Below are 20,445 nucleotides of genomic sequence, written 5' to 3'. Positions count from 1 at the left end.
CTACGTCAAAAAAAATTCAGCCTATCTGACCTATTAAAGACTTTATTTGTAGGCCAAGTCCGGCCTATTTTTACAAATAAGAAAGCCTGACATAGCCTTACAGGCCTTGTAGGCCTCTCACTGTAGATACTAAGCAAAAAAAATAATTGTATAGAGCAAAGAAAGTTTCATTCATGCATGCACTAGTACTTCTCATAAGAAAAAAATGACAAACAAGAAATAGTCAACATAATACCCCAGCTCTAGAATGTATATCATAGAGGAATAGAGTCAAAGAAATGGAGAAAATAAAAAAAAGAGTAAATACCCTTTTTGGTCCTCAGAAAATTTCACGAGGCTCGTTTTAGTCCCTAGAAAATAAAAAGGCCCATCGTGGTCCTTCAAAAATTCAAAAGGACCCATTTAGTTGAAATCGTGGTCCCTCACAAATTCAAAAAAGAGCCATATTAGTCCTCAAAAGGACTAAAATGAGTCCAATTTAAATTTTTTAGAGACCACGATGAGCCTTTTTATTTGCTAACGGGCCTCGTGAAATTTTCTGAGGACCAAAAAAGGTATTTACTCTAAAAAAAATACAATTACCGGAAGCTGAAATAAAGTCTACAAGAGAATGTCATTTATCTAAAAATCTTTAAACCACCATCAAGACAAGGGAAATAAGAGTATTATTGAAAGATCTTTATCAGTAACATCATAATCCAACAAGGTATCCATTACTCTTTGGTATTAAGCTGCAATAGCATGTAAAATTTGGAGACATTAGACAAGTTTTCCTTTTATAAAATAAAATAGCACAAAAAATCAGAGATATTGATATTTGGTACTTTGCGTCTTTGCCACATAAAATAAATATTATTTTATTATTTTATTTTAATAAATTAAATAGGCTAGCTTACAAAGCTGTAGGTCGGGCTTGACAAAATTGGCCTATGACCTATTTGTTAAAAAAGTTTTTTTATAAGCCTAAACATACTCTACTTTTCTGAAAGACCGGACCTGGACCAAGCTGGGCTGGGTCAACCTGACTCATTTACACCCCTAGTCACGACATGGCATGTTTTCAAAAGAATATTCAACATTAAGTTTCGTGTCCATTTTCTGATAGAGTTTATGGCTTAGTTTGTTTTTTTTTTCCCTGTATTTTGTACGCCATCGGCGTAACGTTCTCTCTTTTGTTAAAGATAAATCTACGAATACAATCATCATAAGATTAGGTCTATGCTTTTATGCAACGAGAAACTTTCACAATGGTATTGTTGAAACTAGCTTGAACATGAATAACTCCCTTTGGTATTTTACGAGCATGCTTACGCGAACCAATACGTCCATTTTTACGCGAACCAATTTTTGGTATCTAGATTCTGAACGGAACTGAGTATCTGCGATTAAATTTTCAAAAGCTTATTCATTGTCATACGAACTCCAAATCCACAGATCATGTATCAAAGCTTCTTGATCCATCAACAACTAACCGTAGCATTTATTTATTTAATCTCCCAATTACATGTCTATATATTATTGAGTACTAAAGCTTCTTGCATGGAACAGTCAAATTTTAACACAAGTGATAGACGTAAAACCAACATGGTGGAGCACAGACAACTGATTCACACTGGTGTCAGTTCCATAAAACAAAAGCTACCAGCACAATAATTATGTGCTTTAAGTCAGTTTAAGTTATTGATCATCTCTCCTTCGTTCCATTGTAGTGTATGCTAATTAACATGACAGGACTTCAGACAAGACCCGTTTGTTAGAAATATGCCTGACATAGTAATCCTAACCTATAGCTGCAAACTGCAAATTATACAATTTAGCATATGCAAAATGAAGTTTATTATATCTAGTCGACTCTGGTCGAAAGTTATCCAATTTTGGATTTTAGAAACTTCTTTGATTGCGTCGACTAGAAAAACCAGTGTCGTCATCATCTTTGACAAAGGGTTTAAATCTAGTGAGGCCTCCACTTCCGCTATATGCTTGGCCTCTGTTTGCAGCTTTATGATCTGATGGATCTGGATTGCCACAAATCCCAAGTTTGACTATGAATGTAGCTGTGCTTCCTTTATCAAGGCCCTCACTCTCAATCCATATGTGACCTCCCATGAGATTTACAAATCTGAATCAATGTTGAAGAGAAGAGTCAAGAGCTTGAAAAATAAAAACTAATATTTAAGCAAATAGCATTAACATCCATTAGCATAGGTGCAATAAATGGTGTCTGAATAGGTAATCAACAGAATTACTCTAAAACATGAGAAAATAGATCCTCTCATGTGAAAAAAAAAAACATGATATGGTCATGTGAAAAGATCACAACCATACAAAGGTAAATCAACGGTTATGATTTCATAACTACCTATTTTATCATTTTTTCTCTTTCCTCTTTTATTACCATTGATCCACTTTGTATGGTTATAATTCCCCACATAACATGGTCATGTGAATTTTCACATGAGAGGATCCAGATCCAAATCGTGAACATTGAGAAACTACCGCAAACTCAGCAGTTTTATAGGATTTTATTTTCTCTACCTTTTACAAATGGCAAGCCCAAGACCAGCAACACTGCTGGATCGAGCTGGTACACTCCGAGACTGAGCAAACTTGGTAAAGAGATGTGGAATATCTTGTGGGAGAATGCCACATCCAGAATCCTTAACCTGCACAAAGAAGGCTTGGGTCAATAATAAGGAGATGGCAAGTAATTATCTAGCTTAATTTATAATACATGCTATATTGAGGATGACGACAACAACAAAATAAAATGGCAGATATCTCTGGGCTAATTCCTTGGCATCTAGGCATGGATGCTCCAGGTGACTTAATTATTTAGATAAATGAAGAATGTAATCACATTACTATCTGGATATAAAACACATGGAATTTTTCCAAAACTTGTACAAGTCAGAAATTAAGACAATTAAGCCTAAGATATTTAGATGCCCCAGTCATAACCTGTACTCGTATGTAGAAATGGCCATCACTTGATGCTGGATAAAACTCAGGAGGCCGCCAATCCTGTAAAGATTCTGGTTTTGCAATAGACGCTCTTACAGAAACATAGCCCTCCTTAGTGAATTTGACAGCATTACCCACAACATTTAAAAGAATTTGCATAAGTCGCTTTTCATCACCAATGGCATACATAGGAAGATCAGGGGCCAGAATTAACGTAATAGGTAATTTTTTCACAGATGCTATAGGCTTTATCAGTTCTACGATCTGCATTTAAGATAGAAAAACAAGAAGACAATAAATAAATTCTGTTCACGGTAAAGATTGAAGAATAATGTTACTGCTGTTTTGGAGCACAGAAGAAGAAAATCTTATAGCAATCACCTCTCCCAAAACACCATGAAGGTTGAGTTTTCCCATTTCTAATTCAAGGCTACCATCTTCCAGTCGAGAAAGATCTAGAACATCATTGATAAGTGTCGCCAAAACATTACTACTCTTCAACACTGTCTCTATCATAACCCTCTGTTCTGGAGTCAGTTCAGTCTCCAAGAGAAGTGATGACAATGCTATAATTGCATGCATTGGCGTCCTCATTTCATGATTCATGACAGCAAGGAAATCATTGCGAGCATGAATTGCCATCTCTGCCTCTCGCCGAGCTAAATCTAAAGCAACATTCTGCTCCATGAGTTGATCACGGGCTCGCATAGACTCCTCCAAAATAGCAGCATGCGAAAGGGCAACTGCTACCTGTTAGAAAGCTAAATGAATTCGGCTTGTAGAGGAATAGACGCCTAATGTAAATACTTTGAAATGTATTTCTTAACAATAACACAACCGTGTCCCCACATTTGAGGTGCATATAAAGAAACAAATGCCACAGAAACACTAAAAAGCATCAGTGAAATTTTGAAAGGGCAACTATGGCGTTATATCTAATGTCACAAAAGTAAATTGCAGACACTCCGTTAATATGGTCCTTTAATCTAGTAAGAAAATGAAATTCCTAGAAAGCATACAATTGAAAGAAATGCTTCAGATAGTTAATTTATTGTCATTCAGATCAGGAGGCATGCATAGAAGTAAGGAACAATACATTTTAAAGCCAGCTCCTATATGCACATATTGAATTCATGCAAGATACATCTGAATCAGATTAGCTTAACCTCTACAGTCAACATATGCTATTAGATGTTAGCAGGAGTTAGTTTTCACCTTTTACCAATCTCCAAATGGTGTTCTTTACTGAATTTACCAAGAACCATTAGCTGTCATCTTCCTTCCTTGAAATTTGAGAAATACCTATAAACCCCAAAATTTTATTGTTTAAGGCAAGGCCAAATTGCCAGTGGCTGATGGCCATATCCCTATTTTCTTGGTACTCTACACTCCAAAACAAGTTCACTATAACATTTGGAACAGAATTTTGAAGTAACAATGACAAGAATATGACTTTTTAAGCAATTAACAAAGAGTGAAGGTATAAGGAGTAATGAAAATAAGAAATGGAGAATATACAATCAAAAACAAGAATGCCACAAGAAAAAAAGACAAACAACAAGATAAAAGAAATCTAAAATGGACCTGATCAGCAACAACATCAACAAGTTCCAACTCATGATCTCGCCATTTTCTAGCACTATCAGTAGGGAGGATGAGAACCATGATTGCATAGCTTTTTGCGGAAAGATCAGGCCAATCATTAATTTGGAAATTTGACAGATGCAAAAGTGGCACCCGGACAGCAACAACTTCAGGTGGCACGTATCTACCCACAAGAGGTCTGATCCTGGCCAGTGGACAGGTGTGTGGTATCCGTTTAGCACGAGGGCTATTGAAAACTTCATTGACAATAGGAAGGTTTGTTGGCACAGTAGACCCAACTTGTACATGGAAGGTTAAAGTATGGGAAAGTTGCAGATTCAGACCATTTCTTGATGGCATCCATAATGCACATTCCTCCAAGCCTAAAGTCCTACCCAGCTCCACAAGAGTAGTCTTTAGAATGGTATGCCTGTCAAGTGTGCTCCTAATTTCATGAGTCAACATTCTAACATGCCTTCCAGTTTCTTCTTGAGTAAGAATAAGTCCCATCTCCCTGTCAAGCTCCTCAGCCTTGTTCTTAAGGAATAATTCACGAGTTTTGACACTCAACAGGTCAGGAATGATGTGGACAAGCATCAACGCAGTCGCACACGACACAATAGCGCACGAGACTTTGGCAATTGTCATTACCACCGCAACAGCTTTAGAGTGGGCGAAGAATGTCCACAAGTTAATGAAATGTGTTGCCCCACAAAGAACAATAAAAGCACCAAACTGCATAAGCACCCATCTATATGGGAAGAAAGCAGACTTCTGAACAAAATAGATGAGCTCCACAGGAATTGAGAAATATGCAAGGGCAATTAGGACATCAGAAATATACTGATACTTGACAAGAAGCTCATCTGGGGGATATGGTGTGTCTATACAATCGCAGGACTCCATCATCTAATACCCACATGAACGGATCTGTCAACACACCATGGCAGAGGTTGTTATCACATGTTTCAAAAAAATTAAAAATATAATTTGGAATGTGTTCTATTCTCTCGCAGCTATGTATTTAAACTTCAAAATCAACAACAATTACCATTTACTTGGATAATTAAACCCATATTGAGCTACAAACTTCTACTTATGACCGAAGGTTGAAATTGCAGGACCCAAAAATATGAGTTGAGGGACCAAACCGAGTACTTTCAAGAATAACACTCCGACTCGAATCTATATATATATATATATTATTTATATCCAACAATCATTAATCCGGTGATTATAGAAATAAAATAACAGCTTACTTAATCTGTATGGGATAATGGTCGAAACTCGAAACAAAACCGCATAAGGAAATACACTTAATTAAAATAATGCTTGGAAACGAGACTAACAGTGTCCGTCAAAACAAAAAATAACAAAATAAATCCCGATGAGCATTCATGAATAGATCCTATGACAAGCCAAAGTGTACACAGTGATTTAGAAATAAAATTATTTTTTTAAAAAAAAGAAAGAAAGAGTGATTACCAGAAGAAGAAAGAGGACGAAGAAATGGACAGCAAGATCAGCTGGTGAAGTGATCGGAGCCGCCCATTCGTTTAGGCGGATACATCTGTCATTTCATGAACGAGAAGTCGGAAAGATGAGTTGAACTAAAAAGCACGAGCCTCTCTCTCTCTCTGTGTCACGGACAAAGGTCGCATTCCTACTCGCTTATTCAAACATCACTCGCGCGTGCCTCCACTCATTTACCCTTTCTCCACGCGCCTCCCATTTTTCTTTTGGATTTATTCCTCTCCTCTAACATAATCCTTTACATAAGTATATATATATATATATATATATATGTAAAGGGAGGGGGCTGATCCTTTAGCCATCACTGTTCCTCCGCACTCCGGATTAGTCTCATAGCTGGCTCAAAGAGTCGAAGCTCATGGGGATACCGGAGGGAGCCATCTCGTCTCAAAAAGATAATTAGGGTTGGGTAACTCAAAAAAAAAAATCGACGTCGTTTTGAGCTCATAGGGGATAACTTATCTCCATCGACCGGAGAAATCCTTTACATATATATATATATATATATATATATATATATATATATATATATATATATATGGGTAGGATCCTTTGACACAGGTGTCAAATTTTAAAATTTGACACCAAATCCCAACCGTTGATTTCCGTCAATCAACGGTTATCATTTATTGGAATTAATAAGTGTAATTCCCAATAAATGATAACCGTTGATTGGCGGAAATCAACGGTTGGGATTTGGTGTCAAATTTCAAAATTTGACATCGGTGTCAAAGGATCTTATCCTATATATATATATATATATATATATATATATATATATATATGGGATTTATATTTCTACAGTTGTTGTACGTGATCAGCCAAATATTTGCCATATATATACGTGAAAGCATTAAATATGGAGAATCATAATCATACAAAAGGGAAAAACATTAAATATGAGGAATCATAACCATACACATGTCACTGTTGTACGTAAAGCGACTGTAGAAATAATTTTACCTATATATATATATCGAAAAACATTTATACTTTAAATGTAGAAAACTTTATCTACAGTTCACTATGTCTTGTAAGACATAATGTAATGACCTTTTTTTATAATTAGTGGGTCCCACTTTTTTAAAAAAAGATGTCTTTTTTTTGTTGAAAAACAAACACGAAAGAAAAAACAGCAAGAAAGACTAGGTACACATCCTAGACCAAGCTACTCCTACATAATCCCTTTCAAGCCTGTCACGACAACCTGGTGGAGGCGAGACAAACTCTTATAAGGACTAGTCAAAAGAATAAGAGAATGAGGCCATCAAATCTACAACCCCATTTCCTTCCCTATGAATGGGGGAAATTCTAAGCATCCAATCCCAAGATAGCATATTCTTAATGCGAAGGACCAAATTTGAGGCTGGATGATAAGGATTGCCACCCTCTTTCAAAAGATGTTGTGCTACCAGTGAATCACCTTCAAGCCATATAAAACGAAATCCCTTCCTCCAAGCAATTTCAAGCCCAAGGAGGCATACCCATAGTTCTATCATTAAAACGTTGCCACAACTAAGGTTTTTGCAAAACCCCACGAGCCATCTTCCACTTGCATTTTGAATTTCTCCCCCAAAGGCAGAAGATTCCCCATTATTTATGCTTGACCCATCAACATTCAGTTTGACCCAAGGTTCTGAGGGAAAACCCAGGAAACTAACCTCTCTTTTCGCAAATGAGTCACAAGCCAAGCAACCTGAAGTGTGTTTTCTGACCAAGTAAACCCATCGCCATATACCATAGCAGCTATCAGTGTGCTGTATGCAGTTTCTGAAGACCCCTGAAATATCTTCTTATTCCTAGATCGCCAAATGAACTAAGAAATGGTTCCAATTAGAAGAGGCCATGGAGACAGATTAGACCAAGTCTGAACCTGTGAGATGTTGGACAACACCCATTGTTGAAGGTTGAGAGAAAAAAAATCCTCCCTTGCCTCTTACCTAACTACATATTCCTACACTTGCTTCGCATCAACGCAATCCCTGATTGCATGTAGGGTGCTTTCAGTAAATCGGTTACACAGATTACAAATATCAAAACCAGTCATGTGACGTTTGCATCTTCTTTCATTCATTAGAAACTTGTCCCATATCATCAGCCACAAGAACGTACGTATGCGTTTTGGATCCTGCCACCCTCAAACTTGTTTCTAGGGCATATTGGTAGAGTCATTCTCGTTCCTAGATATTGCCTCGTACGCAGACTTCAGTGAGAAGCTCCCATCCGACGTCTTCGTCCATATAATTCGGTCCTGTCCTTCAGTATCAGAAGGAGGGAGGATATTGTTGATGCGAGCTTGGATGTGAACTGGCAGAATGTGTTGAAAAGCATCCCACAACCAACTACCTGATGATGAAACGAGATCAGATACCACCACTTAGTTATCAACCCGCGTGGAGTTAGCAAGATCATATGATGAGAGAGCAGCACACCCCGGAATCCATGGGTCTTCCCAAAAATGAGTGGATTTCCCATCACCTAGCACAATCCTGGAGTGTTTAAGCATCACCGGCCAGGATGAGACTATGGCTTTCCAGAGAAAGGAACTATTTCGCGTTGCAGTGACAACAGGCACGATACTGGGCTGCACCTTATATTTACTCCTTAATACCTTAGCCCAAAGCGCGTCAGGATTAGAGAGGATCCTGTATCCAACTTTCATAATAAATGCCCTATTAAAGTCCTTCATTTTCCTCAGACCTAGGCTTCCTTGATCTTTATTCATGCACAGTTGATCCCACGCAACTAGATGTGGGCGTTTAGTTGATCTAGTTGAGCCCTACACAAGACTCCTAATTTGTTTTTCAATTTCATCACAAACTCCAAGGAGAATGACTGAGACTTGCATTATGTAGGCTGGTATAGTTGAGAAAACAACTTTAGAAAAAGTAATTCTACCAGCCAGGGAAAGACTGGTGTGATTCCAAGCATTAATCCTGGATTGAACTCGATGTAGGATGTGACTGAATGTCGCCTTCCCAATTCTTCGGTGCTGAAGTGGAATACCCAAATACTTCCCAAGGTCCAATGTCCTGGTAAAGCCCAAATCAGAACTTAGAAATGCGGTCATAGCATGGTTTACCTTTTTTTTAGTACGACTGCGACAACAAGGTAAAATAGGTGCACCATTTTAAAGTATAGTAATATTTGAAATAAGTTAAAAGACATGAGATAAAGAAATTGAATACGTGCTATGAGATCACTATATTTGCAATGAAATTGAATATGTTTAGTCACTATAGTAACATTCTTTTTCCTTCTTGTTTCTTGTGTCTCTATTAGTGTCCATTGAGCTCATTTTCGTTCTTCAAGACGCAGGTTCAATATTTCAACATTTCAATAAACGTCAAGCTCTATTTGCTGATAGCAACTTTCAATTGCAGCAGTTTATGCAATAATCTTGGGAAAATCTTCCTCCGAATTTTCGTATTGCAATTCAGATGGCGGCGAGAGAGCTTTCCTTGCCTCGCCCCTCTGTCTCTTCCGCCCAAAGCTTCAGCAACGATCAGGGGCTTGCCTTCTGATCTGCTTCCGTATCTGGTTCTAGCGTCAGCTCCACTGGCTCCTTCAATGATCATCCAATCTCTCACTCTCATATTAGTGGTTCCAGAGAACAAGGTGAGATGAAATTCAACATGAGGTCAAAAAGCTCAGGTCTTGGGTTCAGAGGGCCCAACAACCCTTCATCATTGGAAACTATCTGTGAACAGGCTTATGGCTAGTGGATTGGAAACTATTTGTGGACAGGCTTATAGAGCTCAGCAATATCAAAGAATTGGAATACAGACATACACTGATATGTTCTCTCTTATTTTGGTTTGTCTTCCACTGTCTTTCCTTTGGATCAACATGGAAATGATACTAGTTTTCATAGGCCAAAACCCTCCAATTGCACATGAAGCAGGGAAATTCACGATTTGGTTTCTTCCGGTACTTTTTGCATATGCAATTCTGCAGCCATTACTTCGATATTTTCAAATACAAAATTTGCTTCTTCCCATGCTTATAAGTTCTTGTGTCACTCATTGTATCCATATACCTCTTTGTTGGGCCTTAGTATTCAAGATTGGACTTAATAATATTGGTGGAGCATTAGCAATTAGCATTTCAATCTGGTGAAATGTGATTTTTCTTGGATTATACATGAGTTGTTGGTGAAGCCATTGGTTGTTAGGAGTCAGTGTAATGAATCCCAATTGTAACTGATGTGGGACTCATTCTTGATGAAATAACATAATTGCTCATCCATTCTTTTTCATTCTTGTTTCTTGCATCTCTTTTAGGGTCCATTATCCTCAACACAAGCACTGAATAATAACAAATGGCACCGTTAGACATATTCAACCCACGGTTACAACTACAGAAGTTGCTCTCTTTGCAACAATGAACAACCTAATTTGCTTATGGTTATCTCCTCTTGTCCCTAAGCTTATGGTTATATGTGTATATATAATGGAAAAAACTATTCTCACGCTACATGAGATAAGTTTTTCTTCCTACACACCTTTCGATAACTGTGTCATTTTTTTTCAGGTGGTGGAACTTACAAATTTATGACATGAGATAATTTATCTCCTTAAACATGAGATTAATAAAACCCATATATAATTGGTCTCGTTATTTCGCTTCGTAGTCAGCTTGTGAAATAATTATATAAATATATGCCCCTAATTACTTAAGTCTAGGAATAAAATACATATAATATTTGAGTTTAGTTTGGGAGACGATGGATTCGATCGTAATTTGAACCCTTACATAAAAAAGGTTTGTCAGGGAAAGATTCATGTTGTCTAAGGAAATTATTTCCCTGGTCCCCTTTTCTCTTCTCCTTCTTTATCTCTCTCTTCTCTCTCCTCCCCTCTCTCTTCTCTCTCCTCTCTCCTCCCCTCTCTCACAAAGGGACCAATGCACCGGGTCCTCTACATGTTTGCTCGTTGTCTAACTAGAAAGTTCCAGAGGTTTATTTTGGGACTTCCACATCCACAATCCCATCTTGCATGACTTATTATAAATCTTTCAGGTTTCCCCACAAACCCCTATAGCCTATTGTCTAGCCACATAAATTTTAATTTTAATTGTTTATCATTCTCTCCTCTCAGTTCATTAACCTGTAAGTGGAAAAACGGAAAAGAAAACAGAAAAATTCCTGGTCTACGTAGTTTCTTATTTTTGTGGCTCGCATCTGCCCATCTAAGCCAATGGGGTTATTTATTTGGTTCAGATGGTAAAAGTAATAATAATTCAGTAATTTATTATTGTTATAATTAATAAAAAAAATCTTTTAAAACAGTTCGCATCTTATATCTTCAGTATAATGTTCTCTGTTGGACCAAAACAGAATAGACATCCATAGTATTCCGAAAATAGTGTTGTTGTTAGGGTGAAATTTTAACTCAAAAAGAGGTTTTTCCCCCCTCATGCGATAGCTTGACATTCTAAACGGAGGCGGAGGCTAGGGTGGGCGGCCGTCGCTTCCCCCTTCCAAAAAAAATGAAATATTTTTTAATGCAGTTGAAGGCTAATATAGTACTCTTATTACTATTAAATGTGCTTCTTCTAGAAGTTCTGGTTCAACATTCAAGTTGAAATCTACCTCCACTTCACTTAAAGTGTGTGTTATGTTTAACCTTTTCTGCATTTTCTTTTTTATTTTCGTATGCTATGTTTTGGTTAATGAAAGCTTTGACATTTTTGCCACCCTTTGACTCTCTTTTCATTTGCATGGTTGTGTTTTTCTTTGTATAATGGTTTCATATAAAGAAAAAGAGTTTGCTCTAACTTAAAAGATTCACTTTTTGTGGCAACTTGGTTGCAGTCTTTTAATTTTTTTTTTTTAAAAAATTGTAGTTAAAATCATTGTTTTAGTTAAGACACTCTTTTTTAAAAAAAAAAAAATTATTGCTTTAAACTATCTTTGATGTCTGTTGGAACCGGCCAACAGTACATTTTTTATTTGAAATGTTGTTAAAAGTTAATATTTTGATAAAAAATTACCTAAATGAGTTTCATGAATGTATGAGATTAATAGGTAAAGAAAATAATGATATCATGCAAGACAAAAAATTAATTCTTTATCCTCCAATCCCGGCTCCACCACTTATTCTAAAAAACATCTTCGTGCTATTAATTTCTTGTTTTTGTCATTAAGGTGAATAATTAGCAGGTATGTCGTGTATGGTATTTTAAAGTTAGACAAAATTTAAAAAGTATAATTTCAAAATATATCAAAAAGAAAAATTTCAAATTAGAAAGTATGCATGCATAACTAGGACAGGTAAAATCTTTAAAAAAATTATAATTATAAATTATAAAAATACACATATAATTAATTTAAAAAGTTGAATTTTTTTTTATTTTTAAAAAGAAGTAAAGAATGATTTGTTGAGTTGAGGTTTGATGATGAAGTGCATCAACTGAGATTTGAGAGGGGGGAAGCAAAATTTAATTTGATACTAGAAATATAAACTGTTAAAATTTAGAAGAAAATAATTTAACGTAAACAAAAATGAAGAAAATTATTTTAAGAATATAAGCAGTTTGAAGGAAGAGACTAGAAAAGTAGATCAGTCAAAAAGCTTTACCTCAAGTGTATAAAACTCTTTCTGAGTTGCTTGGTTTCTATGTTGAATTGAACCCCTTTACTTATGCTTTAACCTATCTTTATCCTTGTGCTTGGGCTTGAAACTTAATATGTAACATTATAATAATAATAAAAATAATAGAAGGTGTTTACTTTTTTTTTTTTTTTGATACATTAGAAGGTGTTTTACTAATTAAACTAGTAAGTTTGCAATTGATGGTAAGGACCTAAGATCAAAAAAACATTTATCAGCTTAAAATCCAAAAAAAACTGCAAATCAAACTATCTCCATGCTTTTTCCCTCTAGACTTTTTCATAAAAAAGGTATACAAATTGTTGCCAAGCTAATAAAAGACCCTTCTCATATGCGTAACTTATAAAAATAAAAAATAAAAAATCATTAAGAATGAATTAGTAAGAGTTTTGAATAATTTTTGGAATCCCATAAAAAAAATTATCGTCGGGTGTTCTCGCAAGGCCAAAAACAAAAAATGAGAGTATGAAAGAGGAATGAGTTTTTAAAAGACAGCAGCTAGAAAATTGATTTGATCAGAAGTTACAAATAAAATCATTGCAGAGTTAGGTATTTGAAATTTTTACATCCCCTATAAGCTACAGTGTTAAAATAAAAGAATGCCATGATACAAGCAAAGCAACAGGCATTATTGCTTCATTATCTGTGTGAGATTACAAATTACAAACAAACAAAAAATGGAAAATAATAGCAAAAGCTCTCTCTCCCCTCAATCTTAAAAATTGAAAAAAAAAAAATGAAAAAATATATATGTAAAAAAAGCATCACTCCTTTTACGTTTTCAATAAGATGGGTTACTTTCTACTCCCAGTTTTACGTTTCACGTCAACTGTAGCTGGATGCCTTCCAGTTCGATGTGAGACACTATTTGATCGTTTCAATAAAGGTGAAGGACCAAGAGAAGAATGAACTGCAGCATTCTTGCTGGGAAAATTTGCGAAAAGATTATTAATATCCAGTGGATAGGAGGAGGAAAAGAAAACCAGAAATTGACTTTTAGTAATATATAAAGAAACATTTTAATAGAAAACCATTCTTGCATTACCTCAATTCTGGGCTTTTTGCTGTCTTTGAGACAGATACCATAGTCCTGGATCCAACTCCATTGGTAAGGCTGGCTAGTTTGGAATGATTAAATTGCCAAAGCAAGTCAGGTTCTGAGGAATCACTGGTTGCAGCATCAAGCTCATCCATGTCATCTGAACCTGCAATATTAAACTGGTTGCCTCCCATGAACATGTTATATGATTGTTCTGTGTAGACTTTGGAAGAATCTTGGAGATATTTCTGATAAAAGGCCTCTGATAAGTTCCCATTGCCTGCTTGCCAACATCCCAAGAGGTTCTCAGTTTTGTTTACATCTAGCTTGTTTACCATGACCTTATCAACCCACTCTCCAGAACCAGTTTCTTTATCATCCTCCCCTTGGTTTTGTCCAAGACTGTTCACTGGGGTCCAGGGTGGTGAATTTGCTGATATCTCGTCAAAATCAAAGCTTTGAGTTTTGTGCCTCAATGGGGTATTACTCTGAAGCTGCAGGAAAAATAGTTCAAATTCCATCCGAGTTCAACATGGAATAGTAACAACAACCAAAGAAATTATGCATGATCTAATTTTCTTCAGGAGAGACCACTCCTCGAGTCAAAGATCCAAACAGTAAATGCGATGAAGTCATTCTCAAACCAGTATTCAAGTAAAATTCCCGCAATTGTACTTAAACAATAAATGGTGTCTCAGAACATTTCATGCATGGCTTGTTGGCCCGTAAGTTTTAATAGTAAACGTATTTGCTCCTAAACAATGCAAGGAGTTGAGTACGCAAAAGTGACAAAACTGTATTTTGAAGATCCCATTGAATTATCAGTAACCAATGTGTTTGTTCCAAAATCATGTCATCCCTTCAGATCTAAATATTCTGAATATAAATTCTCTACACTAAATTTAAGGGGATGGCTTTTTCTAAATACATCAAACCATTTTGCATTAATGCCTTAATGGAGAAATTAGAATTCTTTACCAGAAACCACTAGGAAATGAAGTATACAACCATACATACCTCTATGTTGCCAACATCAACAGCCAGCTGGTTTATATGATAAGGTGATACCTCACCAGCCTTTTTCCTGTATTTTTCAGAGCGGCCGGATAAAGAATATTCTGATTCCCCTTCCTTTCTTGCAAGTGCTGCCTTAAGGCTGGCGATCTGAAAGACAATTCAAAAGTTAGACTTGATATAATTGAAGTGGAAATTTTTTTCCTAAGATTATTATGAAGAACCAGAGATATTAGATTTGATTATCAACCTGTTCTTTGAGCTCTTTAACATCTGCACCATCCTTGTTTACTCGAGCAGCGCCAAGTTCAACTGTAGCAACTCTTTCTGCAAATTTTAAGGTACTAAATGTTTCTCCAATAGCATCAATCTCTGGACTTATGTGAACAAACATTAGCGTTTTAGCCTGTCCTCCTGAAATAAACGCAACCAACATTATGAGAATTCTAAAGAATTGTACAACTCAGGCACAGAAAAGAATATAGTTGCTACAACCCCATTAAGAAACCAACTTCTTAAACCTTACCAAGTGAATCTTGGAGTAATTGTGTGAGTTTACTATTTCTGTAAGGAACGTGTGAGTTTTTCTGAGCAAGGGAAGCGATGACATCGCCCAAAGCTGAAAGAGATTTGTTAATATGCTGTGCCTCTTTTAGCCTATCTCCTGTGGCCTCAGATTTATCTACCCTCTCACTTCCTGCCAAGTCAACCAAATGCAAGCATCCACGAAGGATAGTTCCAGATGTCAAATCTCTTCCTTGAACATGAACAGTCAAGCAACTGCCAAATTGATGTTTTTAAGAAGACAATGGTTAACTCTGTCCAAGAAATACCATCACAAAAAAGAGAGCGGTTAACAGGAAAATGAATTGGATATACCTATGAGATCGGCTGCTGCGGTCATTAAGGGCTGTTGCTCCAACTGCACGGTTCCTTTGCCCAAGGTTCATTAGTTCAATCACATCAGTAGTTGATGAAACAGTGACAAGGCTTGCATCTGGTACGCTGAGCCCTTTGTGAGAACTACTACGAATTTCTAATGTATTAAAGGTTAAGGGCAAGCATCATGATTAAAAGTTGTTTTCATCTTGAGAGCTTAACCAATATTTATTAAAAAGATTCAAAGCAGCAGTCAATGCTATGTATGCTCTATAATTTCTGACGTCCTACTCTTATATAGCCAGTCTATCAAATAGGAGGTTATACAAGACCTGAAGGTATAACTATTTTCAAAAGAGAATCAAATAAATGGGAAAAGGATATCTTCTGTTTGTTCCATCAGTGACCAGTAGATCCCTGACTTGCTCATTGTAAATCTCAATCATTTGAACAGAAACGTCATAGTGGAAAGTGTCCTTTCTTTGATCTGCTAAATCAAACAAATCACTGAGAGCCCTATAATTTACGCCTTGGCTTTTCTCTGTGATCTCTTTTGGTCCAGTCTACATATAAACAACACAAATCAGTAAAAGGTCATTAAAAAAATCAATTTCTTTTTTCAGAAGAAAACTTCAATTGGATACTACCATAGTGTAAGTTTTTCCTGATCCTGTTTGTCCATATGCAAATATGCAAACATTATAACCATCAAGAACAGATCTAAGAAGTGGCTGCATATCAAAGAAGACTTCCGCTGCAGCACAGGGGAGATAATTTCAATCATAGTATAAAATATAAATCCTGGAGATCATTGAATCTGAAAACCAAACTAGCCTTGGGTTGCAGATGGTCCAAAGACTTTGTTGAAGTTGAAGGATCTGCGTCCCTTCCCATTCTTTGAAGGAATGTTAACTGTGATAGTTCCATCTTCAATATTTTCTACTGTGCTCAAATGGTTTGGTCGTCCAGGAAAGAAGGGTCTTACTCGACAGTACACCCTAATACTTCCTGATCAAACAAATTACCCACCTTAACCAAGTTTTAGGATTAAAAAAACCTTACAAAGACGTGAATGGGAGAGTTAGGCATAAAGCAACCAGCCAGCCAGTAATCTTATTACCCTTAAGATCCTGGACTTGATTGTATAGTTTGCGATTTTCTTCAAGAACTCTATGATATCCAGAAGCAGCGTGAGCTAAGCCATGAATGTGCATGCCTACAAAGAAAAATAAAAAAGTTAAATAAGATGCAGTACCCATCCACCCATCACAAGGCAACAAAGAAAGGCAGGGTACAATAGAGTAAAGAACTTAAAATGAATGAATCACATATCCTTACCAAGATTGTAGAACTCCTCATGAAATTTCATTTGCATGAACTGCATACCAGCTTTTGTGGTGTGAAGAGTATGTTTTAGGTCCTACAAAAACGTAAGGAATTGAAACATTTAATTAACGTAGTCAAAAAATGCAAAGCTTAAAATGGTGGCTATCATCTGAGATTCTGTACTTGAATATCCCTTTGCTGCTGATCAGAGAGCATTTGCTGCTTCAGAAGTTGGCTTTGTGATTCCTCAGCAGCAATACGGGTTTTATGAATGCAATCCTCTTTCTTTGTTAGAGCATGAATCTTGTTCTCCACCTAATCAATCACAAAGTAGATGACTATAAGAATTAAAGCATTGTTTTGAGAAACAGAATATGGGGGTACATTTGTGTTACCTTTTTATCTGCCATAACAAACTTTGATGCAGACCCGTTGCTTTGAGAAACAGAATCTCTTGTGGTTATTTTTGTCTGTAAGTTACAAGATAAAGAAATAAACAAGAACAGCTTGTGAGAAAATCAACTTAAGCAAGGACAAGTATTATCTAGGAATGGGGTAAATAGCAGATAATATGACCGGCCAATTACCTAAAAACTAATGACATTACTAGGAGGTGAAAAGTGTCATACCTGTTCACTTTGGCTTGCAATACGATGCTCAAACTCCTCAACAACCTTATTCAAAACAGATTCAACCAACTGTACCATGCAGAGGAAGAAAAATATTACTTAAAAGCAAGTAGTTTCATAGGCACTCTTAGACTTGGTATTATGGGTGATTAGATGAAACTGAAGCAGCGGGAGACTGGTAATGGGAGTGCAAACTCTGCAATTGGGACGCACTTCCGAATGCATTTTAACAAAGAGTACCTTTTCATGATGTCAGAATTTTCAAATGCATTTTAACGGAGTAGAGGCTAAGAGTCTCAAGTAATTTAATAGATTCATAATCTATAAGGTCTAACTTGAATAGTAAAATTAGGATGAAATTCAATTGTGAAACATATAGAACTACATATCCCCTTACCATCGGAACTTCTTCAGGCTTCTTATCTGATAGGATTGCCCGAACAAGCATACTCAAGGAATGGGAACCAGACTGCAAGAATAGGAATGTAAAAAATTCCGTTAGTTATTCTTTCTGTTCAACCAGACAAATCCAGAGCAGGTAATCAAGCTTACCTACCATTTTATTATACTCCACATCAGAGTTAAGAGTAGTCAGAGATTTTTCATTGATCGAAGAAGTCCTTGACAAAGAATTCGTAAATGGCTCCGAGTTTTTTCTCACAAAAGATTTTGCAGAGATAGTGGGTTTGAGAGTTCCGCCAAATTTCCACACACCATTTGCCCCCGTCTGTTTCCATTCACAATAGGATTTAAGGGCTAAGACGCTGTTCACAATCCTGGATGATTTTCCTCCCTGAGAAATAACCAATGATTTAGCAGGAAAACAAAACAATAAATTATTAAACTTCCAGAGTTTACAAATTCGCTAAGTGCTAATGAATTATCTGGTGTTATTAACAATTCAATTCAATTCAATGCACCATGATACAAATTCGAAGTTTAAAAGAAAAAAAAATAGTAATAAGTATCTAATGCTTTACATACTTGTTCCAGATCAGATGCCTCAAAGGTAGGAAGTCCAATTTCTTGAACAGCCACCAGGAAATTCCTCACATTTTCAAAATACTGATATGCCGATAAAGGTGCCCCATCGGGGATCAGTGCAGAATCAACAGGACTCTCCACAACCTTAAAAGAAGAAAACATTGTAAACAAACAATAACCGAAACCTGAGTGTAAATTAAATTTAACTAGGATCCACCTCACCTTGGGTACAGCTCCAGGTTGAACCTTATTAATAACATTGCAGAGGATAATCCCACTTCTTAAACCAAACCTAAACTCTTCCTCCGAGGGCTCTGCTGGCAAATCTTTAGCTGCAACAACTCCAACCATTTTTCTCAGCCACCCTGCTGCTTCATATCTTCTGGATGCTGCACATTAAAGATTTCCCATTTCAGGATAACTAATACAAAATCCAGATAGCTTTTCTTTGCAAAAAAATTGAAACTCTTCAGCCTCCCGTGAAAGCAACCATCATAGTGAAAAAGATGATAAACAAGTACATTCACATAAAAACATGAATGAGTTAACGGTGATCAGACCCGAAACAAAGAAATACAGAAAAGTTATAGATCATTGGTGCAAGGGAAGAGATACAAGAAAGAGACTCGAGACTTGAGACCAGAAAATGAATATTATTATTATTATTATCTCCAATTCCATAACTGAATTTTTATGAAAACCCAGAAAAATAATGAGGAAATTACCAGCTTCTTCTGCTTTCCTAGATTCCAAATCAAGATCTTTGTGACGAGTGCCATGCTGTTGTAGCACATCCTCCACAACCGAAGCCACCGAAAAGGACAATGCCGCCATAACTTGGACACCAAAAAGTGACCAAATCACGAGCTGGCCTTTGAATCCTTCAACGGAGACTGAGCTGAACAATCCAGCTGATCAACATTGCACAATCTCATCCATCGCTGGATTTCCAGAGAGAAAAAAGAATCTAAGGTGAGGAACAGAGAACAAAGAAAGAAAGAAAGAAAGAACGAAAGAAGTTTCTTTTTTAAAAGCGTGTAAGTGTGATCGTTCTCTCTCAGATATTATGTTTCATCATGCTATTGAGAGTATTGTTGAGATTTCTTTCCTTATTCTCCATCACCTTTAGCTTTTATTTTTTCTCTTTACTAATACAAAGTGATATTCGTACAGCACAACAGTTACTTCTCTTTCTTTCAGTATCCAAATCTGTTTTATACTCCCCAGTCCACTTTGTTCTATTGTTTTTTTTTCCCTCAGCTCAACTCCGAACCTAGTCCCAAACCTCCAATCACGAAATTTAGTATTTATGTTTTCCTATGGATTTGTTTCACACGGGAGCAGTCACTTCGTTTTACAGCGCGTGTGCTTCACTTACTTTTTTTTTTCTTCCCCTCACCAAAAAAAGAATCTGCAGAACGTTGATGGCTGATCTTGGTTGGATATCTGTATATCCTTTTAGGCGATATACAATTAAGTCTTAAAGTAGTTTAGTTGGCAAGGATTTGCTAAATTTTTGGAATTTTATGGATGTGCCTAGTGGGGATATCTCTAGCTTATTTATAAAAAAATATATATATCTTATTGGATTTTTTTATTTTTGGATACTATGGAAATGAAATGGCCTAGATTTTTGCCCCCTTTACTTGCGGATAACGTTTGTCAAAACTATTTATTTGTGCTGCAGTTGAAAAAAAAAAAAAAAACAAAGCAAAAAAGACCACCAAAAAATAATTTCTCAAAAGGAAATGCAATGATTTACATTTTGGTTACAAACGCAATGATTTACTTGAAACAATTTCATGATGTTTTGTAACCAATTAAAGGAATGTTCATTTTTTGTTATACTAAAATAGTAAAATATCAATAGTTTGTATTGCTC

The 20,445-nt window shown here is 36.3% G+C and overlaps 2 protein-coding genes across 3 annotated transcripts; both read right to left on the bottom strand.

The window, feature by feature from the left end:
- Positions 1-1,567: 1,567 nt before the first annotated feature.
- LOC133308812 (ethylene response sensor 1-like) lies at positions 1,568-6,169 on the bottom strand. Of its 2 annotated transcripts, XM_061509522.1 has the most exons (6): positions 6,031-6,169; positions 4,546-5,475; positions 3,343-3,711; positions 2,959-3,225; positions 2,536-2,663; positions 1,568-2,119 (listed from the first exon to the last, which is right to left on the bottom strand). In XM_061509522.1, the coding sequence occupies exons 2-6, from the start codon at positions 5,452-5,454 to the stop codon at positions 1,882-1,884; spliced, it is 1,911 nt and encodes a 636-aa protein (XP_061365506.1). In that variant the 5' UTR covers positions 5,455-5,475; positions 6,031-6,169; the 3' UTR covers positions 1,568-1,881. The 2 variants fall into 2 exon arrangements, with proteins under 2 accessions (XP_061365506.1, XP_061365507.1); XM_061509523.1 differs by lacking the exon at positions 6,031-6,169 and having other exon boundaries at positions 4,546-5,963.
- Positions 6,170-13,364: 7,195 nt separating this feature from the next.
- LOC133308809 (kinesin-like protein KIN-14I) lies at positions 13,365-19,397 on the bottom strand. The gene is made up of 19 exons (XM_061509518.1): positions 19,289-19,397; positions 18,786-18,952; positions 18,564-18,707; positions 18,136-18,372; positions 17,977-18,048; positions 17,580-17,648; positions 17,346-17,420; positions 17,134-17,265; positions 16,963-17,044; positions 16,745-16,840; positions 16,459-16,632; positions 16,272-16,378; positions 16,009-16,187; positions 15,625-15,786; positions 15,272-15,525; positions 14,996-15,159; positions 14,777-14,895; positions 13,738-14,217; positions 13,365-13,616 (listed from the first exon to the last, which is right to left on the bottom strand). The coding sequence occupies exons 1-19, from the start codon at positions 19,395-19,397 to the stop codon at positions 13,487-13,489; spliced, it is 2,952 nt and encodes a 983-aa protein (XP_061365502.1). The 3' UTR covers positions 13,365-13,486.
- Between the last annotated feature and the right edge of the window lie 1,048 nt (positions 19,398-20,445).

This window comes from Gastrolobium bilobum, unplaced genomic scaffold, assembly GCF_033153095.1.
Source record: "Gastrolobium bilobum isolate Gb01-03AN ecotype WA unplaced genomic scaffold, APGP_CSIRO_Gbil_v1 utg15473, whole genome shotgun sequence".
NCBI classification, from domain to species: Eukaryota; Viridiplantae; Streptophyta; class Magnoliopsida; order Fabales; family Fabaceae; genus Gastrolobium; species Gastrolobium bilobum.
Note: the sequence above shows the minus strand (reverse complement) of the source record. Positions and strands in the feature narration are given on the sequence as shown.